The 19,153-nt window shown below is 30.3% G+C and overlaps 2 protein-coding genes across 6 annotated transcripts; both read left to right on the top strand.

The window, feature by feature from the left end:
* The first annotated feature begins 473 nt into the window (after window positions 1-473).
* On the top strand, window positions 474-5,749 carry LOC129309676 (tubulin-folding cofactor C). Of its 5 annotated transcripts, none has more exons than XR_008592942.1 (3): window positions 474-614; window positions 1,532-2,828; window positions 5,467-5,749. XR_008592942.1 is itself a non-coding variant. In XM_054951341.1 (2 exons), exon 2 carries the CDS (start codon window positions 1,681-1,683, stop codon window positions 2,746-2,748), a length of 1,068 nt encoding a protein of 355 aa, XP_054807316.1. In that variant the 5' UTR covers window positions 474-614; window positions 1,532-1,680; the 3' UTR covers window positions 2,749-3,174. The 5 variants fall into 5 exon arrangements, 1 of the variants encoding a protein (XP_054807316.1); XR_008592940.1 differs by having other exon boundaries at window positions 5,460-5,749; XR_008592943.1 differs by lacking the exon at window positions 5,467-5,749 and adding an exon at window positions 4,363-5,453.
* Window positions 5,750-16,973: 11,224 nt separating this feature from the next.
* LOC129309661 (transcription factor MYB53-like) lies at window positions 16,974-18,554 on the top strand. The gene is made up of 3 exons (XM_054951319.1): window positions 16,974-17,327; window positions 17,453-17,582; window positions 17,681-18,554. Exons 1-3 carry the CDS (start codon window positions 17,195-17,197, stop codon window positions 18,384-18,386), a joined length of 969 nt encoding a protein of 322 aa, XP_054807294.1. The 5' UTR covers window positions 16,974-17,194; the 3' UTR covers window positions 18,387-18,554.
* Window positions 18,555-19,153: the final 599 nt, after the last annotated feature.

Raw genomic sequence — 19,153 nt, 5'->3', positions numbered from 1 at the left:
AAAAAATGTAGCAATGTAACAAATGACGTAAAATCTCCCTCTCTCTCTTTCTATGGATCTTTATAACAATCTTTGTAATGACCCTCAATTTTAAATTAAATTAAATTAATTTTGCTCTATCAATTTATATTTTATTTAAATTAATTTTACAACAAGTGTTAAATGAAGGGTGGTAATTAATAGAAATTTATGCTAGTAATTTTTTTAAGAATTTAACTTTTAAATTTTACTAAAAAAATAGAAGAAGGGAAGAAAGTTTAGTTTTATTTTTATTAAATTTTGTGCTTTTTTATAATTTTTTTAGGCTTTTCTTTTTAATTGTCCCCATATGTTTTTGTAATTTGAACGCAAAAGCTGCCTCTGAAAAAATCGATTTTTTTTTTTGAAAATCTATTTTTTAAAAAAATTGCCGTTTGGATAATTAATTGCAAAATCGATTTTCCCCCTCTCAAAAAATCGATTAATGTGCTATCCAAACACATACTAAATCGTATTCGTAGTGTGAAGTTGAGGATCTTTTTTTCTAGGTCGACGAACCAACATTACACACTCCGTCGGACCCCGTCCACGGTTGTCAGTCCTGCGTGGTTGTTCTCAGGCATGTAGTGAAGAAGGTTCGAACTCTAGTGCTTCCCAAAATCCAGTGAGATTGACATGTTCAATTTGGCATTGAATTTAGATTTGATTTTGTTCCCCGCGCCATCTGTTCCCTGCGTTGTTATTCTTGCTTTGTTCTAAATTTTTCATTTCAATTTGGCTTTGAATCTGGTCGTGTAATCGTTTGAATATTGACGCCTTTGAATTTGGGAATATTTACAGACAAAGTTTAATTTCTTTCTTTCTTTTACTAGTGTTTGCTTGAATGATGTGTTTTTGGCTAGTATACTTCTTCCCTCTTCATTTTGATTGCTAGCGACTTGCATGCTTTGGATTGTGTTGTTTTGCAATGTTGGATTTGTTGTGTATTGGCATTTTGTTTATTAATCTCTATATTATCATGGGTATAGAAAATTCTCAAGGTATTTGTGATGTATGATATTGTATATGATTTGGCTCGAGTTGTGCCAAAGTATCTATCTGGAATAAAAATTAAAAGCGTATTATATCAACTATGCATGTTTCAAAGATGTCATGTGCACTATAGGTTCGGCTATGATCAGTGCTCAGTGGCGCATCTGCCCCCTTCACCCTAATGTAGGTTCGCCAGTCACTCGAATCCATTCTGTTAGATTGGTGCATAAGATTTGGGATTACCTTAATGTTAATAGACTAGTAACACTTTATATTTACTAGAGTTAATATTTTCTTGACTCGAACTTTTGTCTCTGAAGAAACTGATATAAGCATGAGCCCAACTTTTTGATAATACTCTTCATGGCTATGTTACAATGTTTATGTCTTGTTGAATGCCCTAGGTGTGGAGTAATTTTGTTTGTCGTTATTTGAATCTGTTATTTTCATCTAGCTTACAATTGATGCTTTATTCAATTAAGGAAAGTGATATCTGTTATTATATTTTTGTAAATTACAGTCAGGAGGCCTCAAGAGAAAATTGGAAAGAAGCAATCAGGAGAGAACCAAAAACTGCCACACTTTCTGGTGCCCTTTGAGCGGGCACTCCCTGTCTCTTGTTTCTCCAGAGATTCTTCTACTTTCCCATATATTTGCAAGTTGCAAGCAATGGATGAGGAAGAAAATCCCACAAATATCCCACAAGTTGAAGCCTTAGACCCAGATCTTGAGAAGAAGCACTCATTAATGCTTGAACGCCTCTCAAACCGACACCAGAATCGTTTGGATAATTCCCATCGTTCTGAGTCTGAATCGTCTTCAGTTGAATCCACTTCATCCTTCTTTTCACGCTTTTCTAAAATGAAACGCTCTATTGAGTCTCAGCTGGCTGATTCTCAAACTGCTCCCACTGATCCAGCTCAACTCAAGTCCTACTTTGAAAAGATATCTGCATCTATCTCTGATCTGGAGAAACATGTAGCTGAAAACTCATATTTCTTGCCATCCTATGATGTTCGGTCCTCACTCAAAACTGTTTCAGATTTGAAACAAAGCCTTGAGAGTTTGAATTCCCAACTTATCCCAAAAAAGAAATTTGCATTTAAGAACAAGGCAAACAAGAAAGAATCAGGTGTTCCAGAATTGAAAGAGCCTCCTCTTTCAAAGTGCACTAATGCTTCACCAGAGAAAATGAGACATACTGTGTGGGATTCACCAGGATTTAGAAGCAAAGTGGGTCAGATTTTGTTTGAAGAGTTTAGGGGATCAGAAGTTGGAGAATTCACAATTTCAGACCTTGATTCTTGTGAAGTTAGATTAATTGGTTGTATAAGGGCGCTTTTTGTCCATAGGCTGAAGAATTGCCAGGTTTATGTAGGGCCTGTAATGGGTTCAGTTCTTATTGAGGAAGTGGAGGGATGCATCTTTGTGATGGCGTCACATCAAATTAGGATTCATAATGCCAAAAGAAGTGATTTTTACTTGAGAGTTAGGAGCCGACCCATAATTGAGGATTCTAATAGTGTGAGGTTTTCACCATATTGTTTGACTTATGAAGGGATTGAAGAAGATCTTCGGGATGCTAGTCTTGATAATGAGACTGGAAATTGGGCAAATGTGGATGACTTCAAGTGGTTGCGTGCAACACAATCTCCAAACTGGTCAATATTGCCAGAGAATGAGAGGATTAGGATTGTTGATATATCAACTGGGGAGAGTAAAAACAAGAATACTTAAGTTATATACATGTCTCATAGCATGCCAAAAGTGTTCAAGATTGCGTCTTTTTGGTGAAGAGCTCATTCAGTTTTCATCAGGTATGTTAGTTCTGGTATATGATCGTGGATTAATATATTTTGGTAATGGTCATAATCACCAGATTCAGTATGCCTCATTTCTTTGCTATTTACTGTTATATTGAAAGCGGGCATGGCAAAGATCTTCCTTGTGGCCATTTCCATGTATGATAGTCTTGAGTATTTATTTGACGTGTTATCTTAGTTTTGGTGCCTTATGCCTCATTTCTTCGCTGTTTACTGTTATATGGAATGCGAGCATGGCAAAAATCTTCCTTGTGGCCATGTCCATGTATGATAGCCTGGGTATTCAATAACTTTTTATCTTAGTTTTGGTGCTCTAATTAAAGGACTCCTTACAACTTGATCTTCAAAGCTCTAATTATTTTGTGATTCCTTCAATTATCTTTACCACCTCACAGTAGAAAGAAAATCAAGTGAGTGCACTATGTAGTGTGTCACAATTTAATTTGAAGATGTCTGGGAATGGGACAGCAAGAATTCAAGTCCTAATGCGACTAGGTTTGTGTCAAGAATCAATTTTATGAATATATTTAGCAGTCTGGCATCATATGCATCATTAATCCATTTTTCCATAGTTTTCTTTCGATGTTGTTTGCAAAGGCACAGTATTTTCTGTCAGAAATCACTAGTCCCCTACTATCTTGTTCTTTGAATACATTGGTCCTAAAGAGTAAACGTTCAAAATAGGGACAATCTCACCTAAGGCTCCCAAAGCACAGAAATTTGCATTTAGAGCCCAATACAATTTGAAAACTCTCTGCAAGCCCAAGGGCCTTAAGTGAAAATATGTTTTAACGAGAAAAGACATATTTGCTCTCCCTTTCTCCATAAATGCACAACACAATATCCATAAATTCTCAACACAATACCTTGTATTGTACAATTAATTTAGTAGAAATGATTTAACTTGAAATGTACAAGTTGCGCAGGATGAAAGAACAACAGATGTCTATGAATGCACAACATATTGTCTATAAAATCTCAACACAATGTTTTGTAATGTATAACTAGTCTAGGGGAAATGATTTAACTTGAAATGTACAAATTGTGCAAGATGAAAAAAAAAGCAAAATGTCTATGAATGCACATAATGTCCATAAATTCTCTACGTCTTTTTTTGTTAAAACATATTTTCATTTAAGGCCCTTGGGCTTGTAGAGAGTTTTCAGATTGTATTTGGCCCTAAATGCAAAATTTTTTGCTATGGGAGCCCTAAGTGAGATTCTTCCTTCAAAATATTTTCTTTTTGCTCCATTCCTTTATATTTCTTCAGGCTAATATTCGTAGGAAATGACTTTTCTTTGGTTTTGCATTCCCCTGTCCATTTGTCAATTTAGCAGTTATCATACACATTTGAGCATAGGCATCTTAAATCATACCTATGCTGTCTCTGTTGAGCTGCGAAGAGATGATATGGCTATGTACCAAAGGTCACGTTGGATATGCTTAATGTAATTTTCAACAATATTTGTTTAAATGCATCACGTTTTTGCTGTGTTAAAGGGATAAGAGTGTCTTCTTATTTGGTCAGGGAAATGCTCCTTCAAGTTCTAATGGGGTTGTTTGTTTATATTTGCCAAATGAGATTGGACCACAGGGTAGCTCAAATACCTCAAATTGAGGATCTTGAAAAAAAGAAACTAGCATCAGCGGTAATATTGGCCTAGTGCAGACACAATACTCTGTTTTATCTGTCTCTCTGCTTCTTTTTTTCCCGCTCTTTTGATTTTGGCTAGGGGTGTTCGATTAAGGGTCTATTTTTTGCTTCTGTTATAGCCATCAGTGTTTGGACCGTCCATACTCTTCAGAAATGGTTATAGACATTATCACATTGACATGTTTTGCCAATTGAGTTGGTCATCCTTTATGATTTTCACTGTGGCTGGTTGAATTTTATGATTTTCAGCAAGCAGTATGCTCATGCGTACATGGTCTGAATTCTGCCAAATAAGAATGTGGGGTACTTGAATCACGTGTATTTTAATTTTTTTTATTTAATGTTTGGACTGATAGATTTGCATTTCAAATCTCACATTTCAAATCCATGTATTTAAAATTTTTTGCTTGGGTAGTTTAAATAATAAAGGTTATTACTATTAAGGTAGTGTTTCGAAAGTATATATGGAGATTTAAAATAACAATGATTTAAAAAGGATTTCAAATTATGAAGAAATTAAGATAAAATTGTCCAAATAGGAGATTTGGCCCAAATCTAAAGTCCAATCCAAATTCATATGTATTCAAGTATATACTGGTACAGAAAGTAGCACCGGCAGGGCCTTTTAGACTCTGTTCCTTTCTCACAGAATGGCAAAATATCAAGAGGTAAAATGGAGTAAATAGAAATGAATAAATTAGTTACACGCACACACTTTCTCAAACTCCCACTCATCTTGATGTAATAGCAGGATATCATGTTAGTTATACGTTGTAGTCCCTTTCCTCTTGAATTGAGGGGCGAGCTACCAGCTTTTTGAACATACAATGTAAGATATGAAAGTGTTGCGTGTTACTGTTAGTTCTTGCAGTACTTTTCTGTTTTGTGATCCTTTCATTTTTATTTTTAAATCTTTTCAATTCTGCCAAATATTTTGTTTTTGTGACACTATCGTTATTTTTACTTGTCAGTCTTTAGGTTATTCCTGCTGGTGCTCTCGATCGGTTGAGCAACAGTCTTCAGTCTATTTCCAATTTGCCATCCAAGTTGGGCGTTGTTGCTGTACTTTTAACAAAATGGAATTCAAGTTAATGAGAACTGATTCTTATTAAACTACTTCCTTCAAGTGCAATGCTGGTGTTTTGATTTTTGTATGCGAGAGAGTGACCCTTTGTGAAGTGTGAACTCCTCAATTTTCCAGAAGCAGCAACATGCTGCTCTGAATCTTTCATATTAATTCTGCATTATCCAGATTTTGCAATTCAATTTTATTTTTTTTTATTATTAATCGTTATTTTTCGGGGAAAAAAGTCAAAGTTAGGAAATTATTTTTATTCTGCGTTTTGTTTCTTTAAAAATTTAAAAACAGTAAAATATGTGTGTAATGCAGGCTTAACATTTTAGCTTCGGACACCCCTTGTCTAATTTTAAAAACAAAATGATGATAAACAATTACATTTTCTCCAATCTTGGAGGGTATGATATTGATATGCTTAATGCATTCGTGCTTGAGTGATTATGAGGGGATTTTTTTGGAAACATGCATGGGAAAGGAAATGTTTCCTTGTGTTTGAGATATGAATTATGATACTGATGTATAGTAAATTATAATATAACTTGTTATTTTTTGAGCATATATAAATTTTACGACTTCTTTGTTTAAAAATATGCAATTACCTTTTCCAAATGAAATATAATCAAAAGATGATCAAATTTAATAATAAAATATATTGGTTTCTTTTTTTGTTGGGCTAAAAATAAACTGTTTTTTTTTTCTGCATTTGTATAAACTAGTTTTATAATGGATAGATTCCATCTTGAGGTATGCTTTCAATTATTATTGATGAATTTGAGGTTGATTTCAAATTTAAAATTTCACATTAAAGATTCATGTATTTAAAATAATTTATATAATTTGTATGTGGATCGGATTAGTGAATCCCCCAACATGCAAACAAGAAATAAAAAGGTTAACTAATCTCGATTTATTTTGAAAGAATGACATAGAGGTCATAAAATGATCAATTAATTTAAATTAAATTTTAAGTGTTAAATTTTAAAAATTTGCAACTCAATTTTTTAATTTTATAATTGAGTTGTGATGAATTTGTAACTTGCATTTTAAATTTCAATAGGAAAAATAACTTTTTTTATTCTTTATTTATGTTAAAATTTTAAAAAATAAGTTACAAATTCATTACAACATTGTTACAAAATTGAGAGATAGATTTAAAAATTTTTAGAGTTTGACATGCGGGACCTAATGTAAATTAGTTAGTTCTTTTAGGATTTCTTTGTCATTCTTCCATTTATTTTTCCATGTTTAATTTGCCTTTTTTTTAATCCTCCCGCATTTGGTTTGCATTGACTTTTATAAAACTTTGCTTATTTTTTTTATGAGATTAATGTTTCCATGGAAAAGCAGTACTACATAGGATATACCCTTTACGTCATGAATTAGATATTTGAGTTTCGATAAAATTCTGTTGCATCATGGTCATAAGCACTCGGACTTTTAGAGTTTTATCACCATTTTTCACCTATTGCTTCCTTTGTTTAATAATGCTTCTAGAGTTCTATTGAGGGTTGCTCAAGCACGAATTTAACACACACTGACACACACACACACAAAGTTCTATTGAGGGTTGCTCAAGCACGAATTTAACACACACACACACACACACACACAAATATTATTTTCATATATATACAATTACATGATATCTAGCATATTAGGTTGGACTTAGTGTGTATTTGGTTTAAAATTTGCAAACTGAAATTGGGATAAAAATCAAATACTATAACATGATTTATATTTAAATATTTTTTTAAAATTATTTTTTGTTATACTTAAAAAACTTTTATTTTAACAAATTGAAACTTGTTTCCATAATACAATTTAAATGCAGGTTTATATGAATAATAACTGAAAAGTACATATGTGGTTTATTATGATATGTACACACACGCACAAAGTAACATATATGTATTCGGGCAAATATATATATATATATATATATAAAATATTAAATGAAAAACATTACTTTTTTAAAAAATATTACTTTGATTTTAAAAAAATAAAAATATTAAAAATATTATTGAAAAACATTACTTTTAATTATTATAGAAGACGTTAGATTTACATATTGCATGTAGTTATAGATGTTTAATGAATTTTTTCAGTGAGAATTTAAAAAAAAATCATTTACTAACTAACATAAAAACAATAGCTTCAAATATTGGACACGGAGGCGAAGAAGAGGAGGCAGCGATGCAGCTTAACCTTATACACATGATGTGTGAATTAAAGAGTTTTGTGATCTAAGACAATTATTGCCTAGCATATGTAATTACTCTTTTTAAAAAAATATGTACTCATATTTTTTTATAAAAACATATATGAAAATTTTGTAATATAATAATTCTAGTAAAAAGCTAAATTAATTCGATAGAAATAGATCATGTTGTTGTTGAAGAATTGCCTGCACCTATATATTGGATAATAGGTGAATATTAGTATTGATATAAGGTGACAATACATTTTTAACAAAAAAATATAATTAAAACTAATGATATTAATGATTAATAGGAAAAACTAATAATAATTAAACAAATTATAAACATGTTGATTTTAATTAGGCTTAAAAACATTGACTTGATCTAAAGTTACACAGCTTTAATATGAATATTTGATAATGTTTTAGGCTTTAAAATAAAAAAAAAAGAAAAAGATAAAAACTGAAATTGTAAGAGGGAGTTAATAATGTAGTGCAAATTAGTGTATTATAGATCTTGTTATTTTTTGTAAAGTAGACAATGGGCTTAGCCCAATAATAAATATTATATTAGGAATAATTGAACCATCAATACTTTCAAGGGTTGGCTAGAAAAAACTAGTTTATCATAAAGTAGTGAATTAAGATTAAAATCCTTATTAAAATATGTATTCACATTTAGTACTTGATAATACCTGACATGTGATTGCTTTCAATAGAAAAATACTTATAGATAACCAAAAAATATGTATAACAGTTCAAATATCAATAACATACATATCTGATAGGAGTATTAGGGAGTTTATTTTGGAGGCCCATGGTTCTCGTATCACTTGCTAATGAACCATCTCAACACTTTTTATTCATTTATCCCCCACCCCAAAAAAAAACCACTTTTTATTCTCTTTGACATGGAGTGTAATATATAACAATACAAATATCAATGATACATACTTCCTTTATTTTCGAATATATATAGGAGAATTTTAACTAACTCATACATTTTAAGAAATTAATTAATCATAATAATTGTGTTTGAAATTGAAATGTTTGAACTAAAATTCCATTGTAATTAATGTTTTCCTTTTCCCTCTAATTTAACAATACTATCTATTTATGAGAGCTAATTTGATCAAAATATAACTAATACTTCTTGAAATTTGCAACTTTGATTGTAATAAAAAAAAAAAAAAACATGGAGTAGTTTCCTTTATATTTAAAAAGAAAAAGAGTATATAATAAGAGTATTAGGGAATATTTTGGAGTCCTAAGGCACTAGTCTCACTTGCCTTGTGATTTGCACCGTGCTCACCTCATAAGCCCAAAAAAAAAAAAAAAAGCTTTATCCCCAACCTAAGTTCGGGGATGAAATGATTTTTTTCATCTCATGTTGATCCAAACAATAAAAAAAATTAGGCATTGTAAAATCTAATAAAAAATAAATCTTCTAACATAATCTTTACATCTATAAAATTTGCACTATCACTATCGACCTTTACTTCAGGTCCAGGATAATTGAATCTCTTATTTGACTCTTACGGTTGACGTGTGCATATTAACATATGTTTTTAGGAATATCGTACGCGTTTTCGTTTTATGGTCACACCCACAATTTTTGTGTAATAGACGCAATAGATGTAGCTCACTAATAAACCGTAATTCGTTTTGTGGTTTGTTGATTAGTCCTTTTCTTTTCCCTTTTGCTTTTGTATTCTAAGTATTTAACATAAACTAATTCAATCGATAGCTTGTGGGTACTTTTTTAAGAAGCATATCTTCAAAAAAGAATTTAATTATTGCTATATATACAGGACTCAAATTCGAGATCTCTAATTAAATTATACTAACTCTCTAATCAATTAATCCAAATGTTCGGTGGTTGATTAGTTTACTTTGTTTTATTGGAACAACTAAATTAAAGGACGCTTGGAGCTTGAAGTGTGCACAGTCACTGTCGTTGGTGATTGAAAATGAATGCAAAATTGTTCCAATGCTCCACGCTACAACACCCTCTCTTGCATGTTAATAGTATTATATTGAATGGTTCTGAATTATATGCAACCTCTTGCCCATAAAAAACACTCTTATTGCTTAAGTAATTCAAACTTTTATACCTAATTCATTAAGGATGACCAGAGTTTGTTGAAGTTGCTTGCTTGCTTGCCTATTCATTACCCTAAAGATATATGTATCTATATTTTACAAGCTCATTGAAGTATTTAAGTGCTTGATATTATCTTTTTTTTTTAATGCAAGGCCTCGAAAATTGTGTAGGGAAAAAATCAGTTCATGTAAGAGCATATAAAACATTTGCATCTCAACAAAAATCATAGTAAACTAGATTGTTGTTTGGCACATAATAAGCAAGTCAATCAGTGCATGTGCACACTTCTTTAAAAATATGGTCGAAAGTAATAATCTAGTCTCTTACAACTGAGTTCCTAATTTTATTGATAATATTTGAGAGCAGGTGATTTTGAGAGAAGTCTCATGCTGAATTGCTTGATAATATTAAAATTAAAGTATGCACAACCTTTTTTTAAATTTTTTTTATCAAATTACATACACATCTTCAGTTCTCCAAATGAATACAAATTGTATTATTGATTTTTTTATTGAAATTATAGAAATTTCTCTTGAAATAAAAAGTACTCCGTTGAAATTACTCGATTTTTAATTCTCAAAATATAATCATATCTCGGGAAAATAAATGTAATATATCTATTTAATTGGTGAAACTCAATGGATATCTATGTAATTCACTTGTTAGCAGGGGATAGGAAATCATGTGTTTTTGAAAATAGAAAAAAAATTGTTCGCATTTGGATAAATAGATTTAAATTTAAATTTTATATTTAAAATTTGAAATTTAAAATTCAATTATTTAAAATTATTTAGATAATAATATGAAATTTTTTAATGAAAGACTAGAAACAAACTGAGATTTAAAATAAAAATGAAAAAAATAAAAAATTATAAGTTTACTTTTATTTTAATAGGAGTGACAAATACATCAATAGTGTAAAACATTTAAATTATCAATAATGTAAACATTTAAATTTATGTGGATAGATGGATTTAAGTTTAAATTTTATACTTAATTGAATTTCACGTTTAAAATTTATGTATTTAAAATTATTTAGATAGTTAATGTAAAGAATTTTAAAAAATGAAAAGACATAAATTAAGATCCAAAGTGAAAATGAAAAATTAAAAGTGACTAATTCATTTTTACTCTTCAATTGGCAAGGAAGAAGAAGAAAAGATGAGAGAGGGACAAACATATCTATTGTAAAAATATGAAAAAATAATTAGAGGATTTGAGTGGTTATAATTTCAAATAACTAGACTATAATTGAAATTTGGAACTATAAGTGAATTTAGATTTCATTCTATTTTCATGTATCTAAATGGGGGATTTATTTGGCCCAAATATAACCCAAATCTCCATTAATTAAAAGACACTATTAATGTAATTTTCAACGAAGTTTACATAAATTTTTGTAATTCTAATAAAATTTAGCTCTAGTTCCTTGTAAATAATCTACCCTAATACTATCACTACGTACAAATGTAGTTAAAAGCATGAACCAAACCGGCAATGTTATAATCAAATTTGTTATTGAATTACAAGCATGCATAGAGAAGCAATAATTAATGTTCTTGTAAACCTTTTGCATTAATGAATACTATTTAATCAAATCTTCTAAAGGAATAATTGAAAGAAAGAGCCTAATAACACAAATAAGGTATATTATATACTCATTTTCTTTCTTCATATCTATTGTTTCTACTTTCTTTATTTTTTTTTTTTGCAAAATCTTATATATTTAGTCTTATATACATATGGTCCTTATTTCTAATTAACTCAAGACGTGTGAATCTCTTATAGCTTATTTATTCGATAATAAAAAATTTTATTAATATTATTAACATATTAAATTTCACATATGTATCATAGATATATATGTGTGTGTATAGTTTTTAATAAACAGTATTATATATATATATATAATTATATTTTTGTTCTTGCTGTGTTGCCGAAGATCTTAGTTGTGAAATTGTGATATCTTAACATTACTATTCCCCATCCCAATTTAAAATAACTTTTATAGGAGATTTAATATCCTAAAATATAAGACATTTTGATAAAATATAAAGTTTTACTGATATAATAATTTTTCAATATCACCCTTCCTATTATATTATCTCTCTTTAATATTATTCTTTCACAAATATAGTATTAAATTAAGGATATTTTTAAAAAGTTATACTTTTTTTAAAAAAATAAAGTTATATAGTGTATTTAATTTATTTTATTGATATCCATGATGTTATCTGAAAATATTTTATAAATTAGAAGGAGATAACATACAGGAGAGGTAAATTGGGGGAAGCATAGAAAGTCCGAGTTTAGATGTAACGGTTAGAAACTTAAGCGAGGAAGCAAGTCAGTTGTTTAGCGGATCATTACAAGTTTGATTTTTTTCTAATGCAAAAAGAATCTCACTCTTAGGCGCTGACATCATTAACTGTTAAACGTGGTTTTGTTTTTTCGATTCCAGAAGCTGCTTTGATGGTCCGCTCGACAATGAAACCAAGTTGAACAAGCAACCTCAAAAAAATTTATAACCCATATGTTTCATTTGGTGTCGGCTCAAGTGCTCAGCATCTTAATTAATTATTTTAATTAACCCTTTTGTCTTTCAGAAAGTGGCGTCGTTGAAAGACTAAAAGATTGAATTAAATTTGAAAAAAAGATTAAAATATTTGAAAATATGAAATAAGTACTAAAGGTCTTTTAATAAATTGGTCTAAAATTTGTTATTTTCTCATTCTTGGATTTGCAACTCTCAGAACAAAATTTTTTAAGTAAGATTCATTAATTTTTAAAGGAAAAAAATTGTCAAATACATTATTACTTGAAGACCGTTTTCCTTCACATATTAACAAATCTTACCTGCTAAATCAAGTTTTAAGATCTGCAAATAGGATATAAGAGTAGTAAATCATTAGAAGTGATAATATATTTGACAAATTTTTTTTTGAACTCAACAAATTATTTTAAGTGCAAATCCTTTTTTTTTAAATATTATAATCCTTATTGAGCTTAATTTAATCTTTGGGTCCTTTTATTAGCATTCTCCTTTTGTCTTTCCCATCATTAACCCTAGGTTTAAGGCCTTACGTATTAAGGCATCGTTTCAAATGTAGTAAATTGATTCTTGATAGGACAGTTTAGGTTTATAATATTATATGTCTTACGACTAAACATTGCTTAACAAAATACATATAACAAGTTACTTATCAATTAGGTTGTGACATTAACGAAATCAAGCTTTTGTACTCAAGTTTTTGTGAATTACTAGACCAATGCTTACAAGTAGCTAGACCAACATTCATTGACTAATACGGGGAGAGATTTTTTTTTTTCCCTGATTACTTCTATCTTAACTTTTTTGACTAAGGCCTATTAAATACCGTTTTTCGTAACGAAGAAGAAGCCTCTAATTAAATAACATATTAAACCACATTTAAATTAAATTTATTTGAACAGTTCCTCCCTTTTATTTCTGTATATAAATCTGTATGCAGTGATATAGATTTATGTGGTACTTAAACATATGTTGAAAATGATATTGGGTTGTTATTTTTTTCGCCATTAATTATATAATATAATGTTATAACTAATAGACATTGGTTTTAGTGGAAATAACTATGATTATTTAAAGATGAGACCTTGAGTTTGAGTTTGTATACTGCCTATTAGCACATGTAAACAACCATTTGATTTAATTGAATTGCTGTTAAAAATTTTATCATATAATATAAAAAGTATTAAATCTCAAATTTATGGAGGAGATAATATGAGGAGTGTTATAATTGTGAGAATTATTTTAAATTTTTGAAAGAAAATATATCATGATAATGTTCAAATGTTGATGAAATTCAAAAATTATAAACCTGTAGTCAAGATACTTATTGAATAAATGGACTTAAAGTTATTCATGGAATCCAAATTCCCCCATCACTTGACAATATATGCTTGAATTTAATCATAATTCTTTATTTATCTTATAAATAGAACAGGAAAGAGTGAGTTTTTGAGAGAGACGATCCAGCATTACTCCAAGTATCAATAAAATGAATAAATGATCAATAATATTGATCTACAAGGTACGCACGCGTGACATCAGTTCGATCGTACGTATGTTGTCTTGTATGTATTAATATTGATGATGTCCAAAATCCAAAATGAAGGGTTGAAAAATGAGCATCTCGATCACATACGTTTTTAATTTGATCTAAAAGACTTCCTTAAAATAGCATTATTTTTGGTCTTCAGGGAGCTAGGAAGCTGTCTGAATTCATGAACACACACAAGACAGGTACAAGAAGAAATTAAACGACGTCGTAGAAGAAGAAGAAGTCAAATACATATAAAAAGCATCGAAGACGACGAACCAAATCATCGATCAATGGCTTCCCCAAGACGCTATAATAAGAAAATGGAGAGATCAATTCAAAGGGAAGTTAGAGTTAGAAAGAACGTAAGAACTTAAAACAGATCTTTGCCTCACCCACTTCTCGTCTAACACATAAATAGATAGCTTAACAATGAATCACTATATCTATCTCTTCTTAATTTCTTATATGTCTTCATCTCAATCAAAGCTTTGTCACAATTTCACCTACATTTTTTCTTACGTGACATCAGTTCGTTGTTTCCTTCCAGAAATATTATATAATATTAATGATAATAATAATAATATTATTATTTAATAATATTAATCACCAACACCTAACAATGTTGAAAAATGAACATTGTACATAAGCTTTTGTTCTTACAGAGAGAGCTTCACGTATAACATTTTTCATGCTTGCCGTCTGGTGGTAGTAACTAGCCTACTGTCTGATATATACACAGAAATCGGATAATAGCAAGACAGGATTAAAAAGACTTAAACGATACTTTTTATGTTTAAAAATATGAAGATCAATTTTTGTTCTTATTTTTTTCTTGCCATTTTTTTGACATAGCTATCTGATTGGGCTTGATTTAAGTATTGTCAGGGTTAACTGAAGGTTGCTCTCTTGAATATATTTTCTGCATTTTCATGGACTCGAACGTAAGACCTCAAAACTTTTTTTTTTTGTCATTTTTTTCTCTTGCAAGATTTGTTAATTGAAACTAATTAACTTGAAATTATGTACGTAGTGAATAATAGAGAAGTATAAAAGGAAATTGTTTTTATATATTTATTATTAATTTTTAATAAGCATAATAAGTGAAAAAATCGATTCATGTACGCACACATTATACTAAACAATCTAGCTAATGCATGGCTGCGTGGTTGCACGGAGATAAATGAAGTATATATTTCTTAATGCGTAAACATTGAAATAGAAACCATTTATTATATCACAATTATTTATTTATTTTCATAAATAAGTATTAATATTTTTATTTCAGTTTCATGATATTATTTTGTGTTCAAGTAACTTGTCATCACTAAGAACAAGAACGAACATTAATTAAAACTAAGCAATTTATATTTGTTTACATTCATAAATATATATATATATAATATAAAATATGTACGTATAATTATATATTTTTTATCCTTTTTTACTATATAAGTATAAAAAAATTAATGTAATTAAGTTGCGTAAGAGGACAGGAAAGTTCCCAAAGTGGCAAAGTCGCCTTTGTATACATGCAAAGTACATTCGTGGAATCTGGAGCAAAAAAAAAAAAGAAAAAAGAAAAGAAAAGAAAAGAAAAAAAAAGAAAAAGAAAAGCATTCATGGAATATAAATATTAAACCCATGCGAATAAGTTTTGTTCTGCGAGCCAGTATACGTGCCTTTTCTTCATTTAAAAAGGAAAAAAAAATAAAGTAATCTATGCAAACAATACAAATATGAATTACTGACGAAACAGAAGGAAAACTGGAAGCGTATACATAATTTTAATTTTAAATCGTAGGGACATGGCACATTATTACTCCTTCCATTTTAAATTATAAAATATTTTTAAATAAATATTTATATATTAATAAAGCTCATTAAATGTAATTTATAACTTCATTTTTTTTAAAATAAAAATATAAATTTTTAAAAATATTCTTCATTAAATATTTTATTAATAAAAGAATGTTAAAAAAATATATAAAAATTATAAATGATATCATTAATTAAACTTTATTTTTATTAAAATATTTTATATTTTGAAATGTTAATCTTTTTTAAAATATTTTATAATTTCAAATGAAATGAGTATTATTACTATTATCATTATAACCACCTACGAGCGTCCACCTGCTATATGGCCGCTGACTTAAAATCCTGATCCCTATTGGTTAAACATAAACAGTTAATCCGTACTCCAATAACAACAAAAGAAAGCAACCCGTTTGAATTAGTACTGCGCAATATCCAAAAAAAATGTCTACATATGTAATTTAATTTAATCTGGAGGCTTGTGCTGTGCATGGCGTCTGAATTAACTAAGAATAAAAATACTGTTTTTTTAAATTATAATATTTTATTTGGATATATATTAGAAAAGTCTACTTTTGAGTCCGCTCTTTTGAAAAAAAAAAAAGGTAGTTGTTACTATAAAATATAAAGTACTTATTACCACAGTAAAATAGTAGTATGTTTAAGAAAAGCATGTCTAGATTAATGGTAAATAAATACTACGAAAATTTTCGATTGTTAAGTCAAACTTTGCCATTATAAATTAAAAATATGATTTATTGTTTCCAGCTAGCTTAGCTAATATTTAAAATAAAAGAGAGTATTTCTTATATTTAAAAGTATAAGTTAATTTTACAGTTAAGTTTTAGACTTTTTGTTCATATGATATAACTTTTTAAACTTTTAGATGTGGGTGGCCTCCTTACATGATATGCAGATTGATGCATGAATTATACACAATTTTAAGTTTGAGAGAGAGAGAGAGAGAGAGAGAGAGAGAGAGAGAGTGTGTGTGTGTGTGTGTGTGTGTGTGATTTGTTATGAATTTTGTGTTTTATAATCGAACATTAATATTGACTATTATTGGTACGTGGATAATTGTTTAATGCTATTAAAAGGGAACAACAATTGCAATAATTGGTGCAAGATATGGTATTATTCATTCATTCATTTATTATTTATTTGAGGCTCGCAAACACTGTGTTGTACGCCTCGTTCAACTCGTGAGACGGCGAAAGAGAAGCAATGGACTGTTTATAAATAGGAAGCTGATGGATGAAACTTCAGATATTGTGAGTGTAACGAGACGCAGTTCAGTCCTTTCCCTTATTAGGAGCCCCTGAACTGAACTTGAAGGAGCAAATAATCCTCAAAGACAACCTTCTTCTTCTCCTTCTTCTTTGAACCCAGCAAAAGCAAGTTTGAATATATATATTAGATAGCCAGAAATGGGAAGATCTCCGTTCAGTGATGAGACTGGTTTGAAGAAAGGACCTTGGACTCCTGAAGAAGATCACAAGCTTGTTCACTACATTCAGAAACACGGCCATGGAAGCTGGAGGTCTCTCCCTAAACTTGCAGGTATATATATACACTATTCTCTCTCTCTCTCTCTCTCTCTCTCTCTCTCTATTTATATATATATATATATATCATGTATTGAGTCTCTGATTAATCAAATGTGGTGTGGGTGATTGATTATGCAGGGCTCAACAGATGTGGGAAGAGTTGCAGGTTAAGATGGACTAACTACTTGAGACCAGACATAAGGAGAGGGAAATTTTCCAAAGAGGAAGAACAGACAATTCTGGAACTTCATGCTATCCTGGGCAACAAGTAATTACTATATGTTTTAAGTTTCAACAGTGATTTAATGTTGTTGGGAATAATTGATGTGTTTAATAATGTTTCTGCTTGCACTATGTATTTCCCAGATGGTCAGCGATTGCGAGGCACTTGCCAGGTCGGACTGATAACGAAATAAAGAACTTCTGGAACACTCATCTGAAGAAGAAGCTGATTCAAATGGGCTACGATCCCATGACTCACCAACCTCGAACTGATATCTTCTCTAGCCTCTCTCATCTTCTGGCTCTGGCAAATCTTAAGCAACTTCTTGACCATAATGCTTCGAGCCTTCAATTTCTGCAACATAGTATTCAACCTCAAGCAATTACAGATCGCACCAGTACCACTCATCAAGCAAACCCGAACGTTATGATGAACATGGACAGTTTCAACCATTTGAGTTCTCTAATTCAGTTAGACGACAACAACGTCGTCAATGAATCCTCTATAGCTTTTTCTCACGTGCCTGAGTTACTTACTCATTCATCATCTTCTTCTTCTACCTATCAAATACCTCCATTACTTAGTAAAGAAGACATGGTTCAAATCCCAGAATATTGTACAGTGAACAAGGAAGAGAGTGGTTCTCCCAATTCTTCTACGTGGCTTCACTGTGTTCAGGCTGAGACGACTATGGCGCCGGCGGCCACACATGCTATCATCAGTACTTCGGTGACTGATAATAGTATCGCCGATGCGGCTTGCGATTTTGGTGATGTTGTGGGTCAATACACTTGGCCTGAGTCTGAGCTGTTTCTAGAAGACTCTTTATTCCAAGAGATTAATGCTTAGTGATTTTACGTTAATTACAGCTTTATTACGTGTATACTACGTGTATTCTTGTGTTTCTTTTTGTAGATATTGTCCATTATGAGTATAATATCCTTTATTTATGTTTTGATATATTTGTAGTCTCCGTGTAATTTTATGACTGGTTAATGATAATTCGTTTCTTGTTTTTCTTCTCTCTGCCTAACTTTGAGATATAGTTTGGTTGTTTTAACTTTAATGACATAACAAGATTTTCGCGACGGTGATATATACGAGGGAAGTGAAGCTTAAGCCATTGACCAAATCCCAAGCAACTTGCACCAGCGAGCCAACCACTCTAACTAGACATAGTGACCAACTCTGAATTTCTTGGGAATTTAAATGGACCAAATAACAATTATTTTTTTTTTTTCATTTTTGATTAGTTTATTCTGGGGTTGCTTGTCGCAAGACTCACAACCCAACCCGGTAAAAGGTCGCCCAGTCCAGCCCAAAAAAATACGGCCAGAAAGAATTTAGACAATTTGGGGTTGGGTTGAACATTGGGTGGGGTTGCACTATATATTAAAAAAAAAAAAACATATTATAACGGTTTTGAAGCAATCGGTGCAAGGCTTTGTTGTGGTTTGGCACCAAGAATCGCTACTATAATAGCTACTATACTTCATGCCAAATGGTAATGGTCAAATCATGATGAAATGGTAGCAGTTTGTTGTAAAATCGCTACCATCGTTCAAGATTGTAGGGTTTTTGACTAATTACTACTATACAACCGCTACTATATACTA

The sequence above is a fragment of the Prosopis cineraria genome, unplaced genomic scaffold (genome assembly GCF_029017545.1).
Source record: "Prosopis cineraria cultivar Desert tree isolate PC_DT_omini unplaced genomic scaffold, ASM2901754v1 PC4, whole genome shotgun sequence".
Classification (NCBI taxonomy): Eukaryota; Viridiplantae; Streptophyta; class Magnoliopsida; order Fabales; family Fabaceae; genus Prosopis; species Prosopis cineraria.
This window is presented reverse-complemented; position numbering and strand designations above follow the sequence as displayed.

Coding starts and splice junctions, on each gene's coding strand:
- LOC129309676 (XM_054951341.1), top strand. CDS start 1,681: ATGGATGAGGAAGAAAATCCCACAAATATCCCACAAGTTGAAGCCTTA.
- LOC129309661 (XM_054951319.1), top strand. CDS start 17,195: ATGGGAAGATCTCCGTTCAGTGATGAGACTGGTTTGAAGAAAGGACCT. Junction 17,328..17,452: donor GTCTCTCCCTAAACTTGCAG/GTATATATATAC, acceptor TTGATTATGCAG/GGCTCAACAGATGTGGGAAG. Junction 17,583..17,680: donor CATGCTATCCTGGGCAACAA/GTAATTACTATA, acceptor TGTATTTCCCAG/ATGGTCAGCGATTGCGAGGC.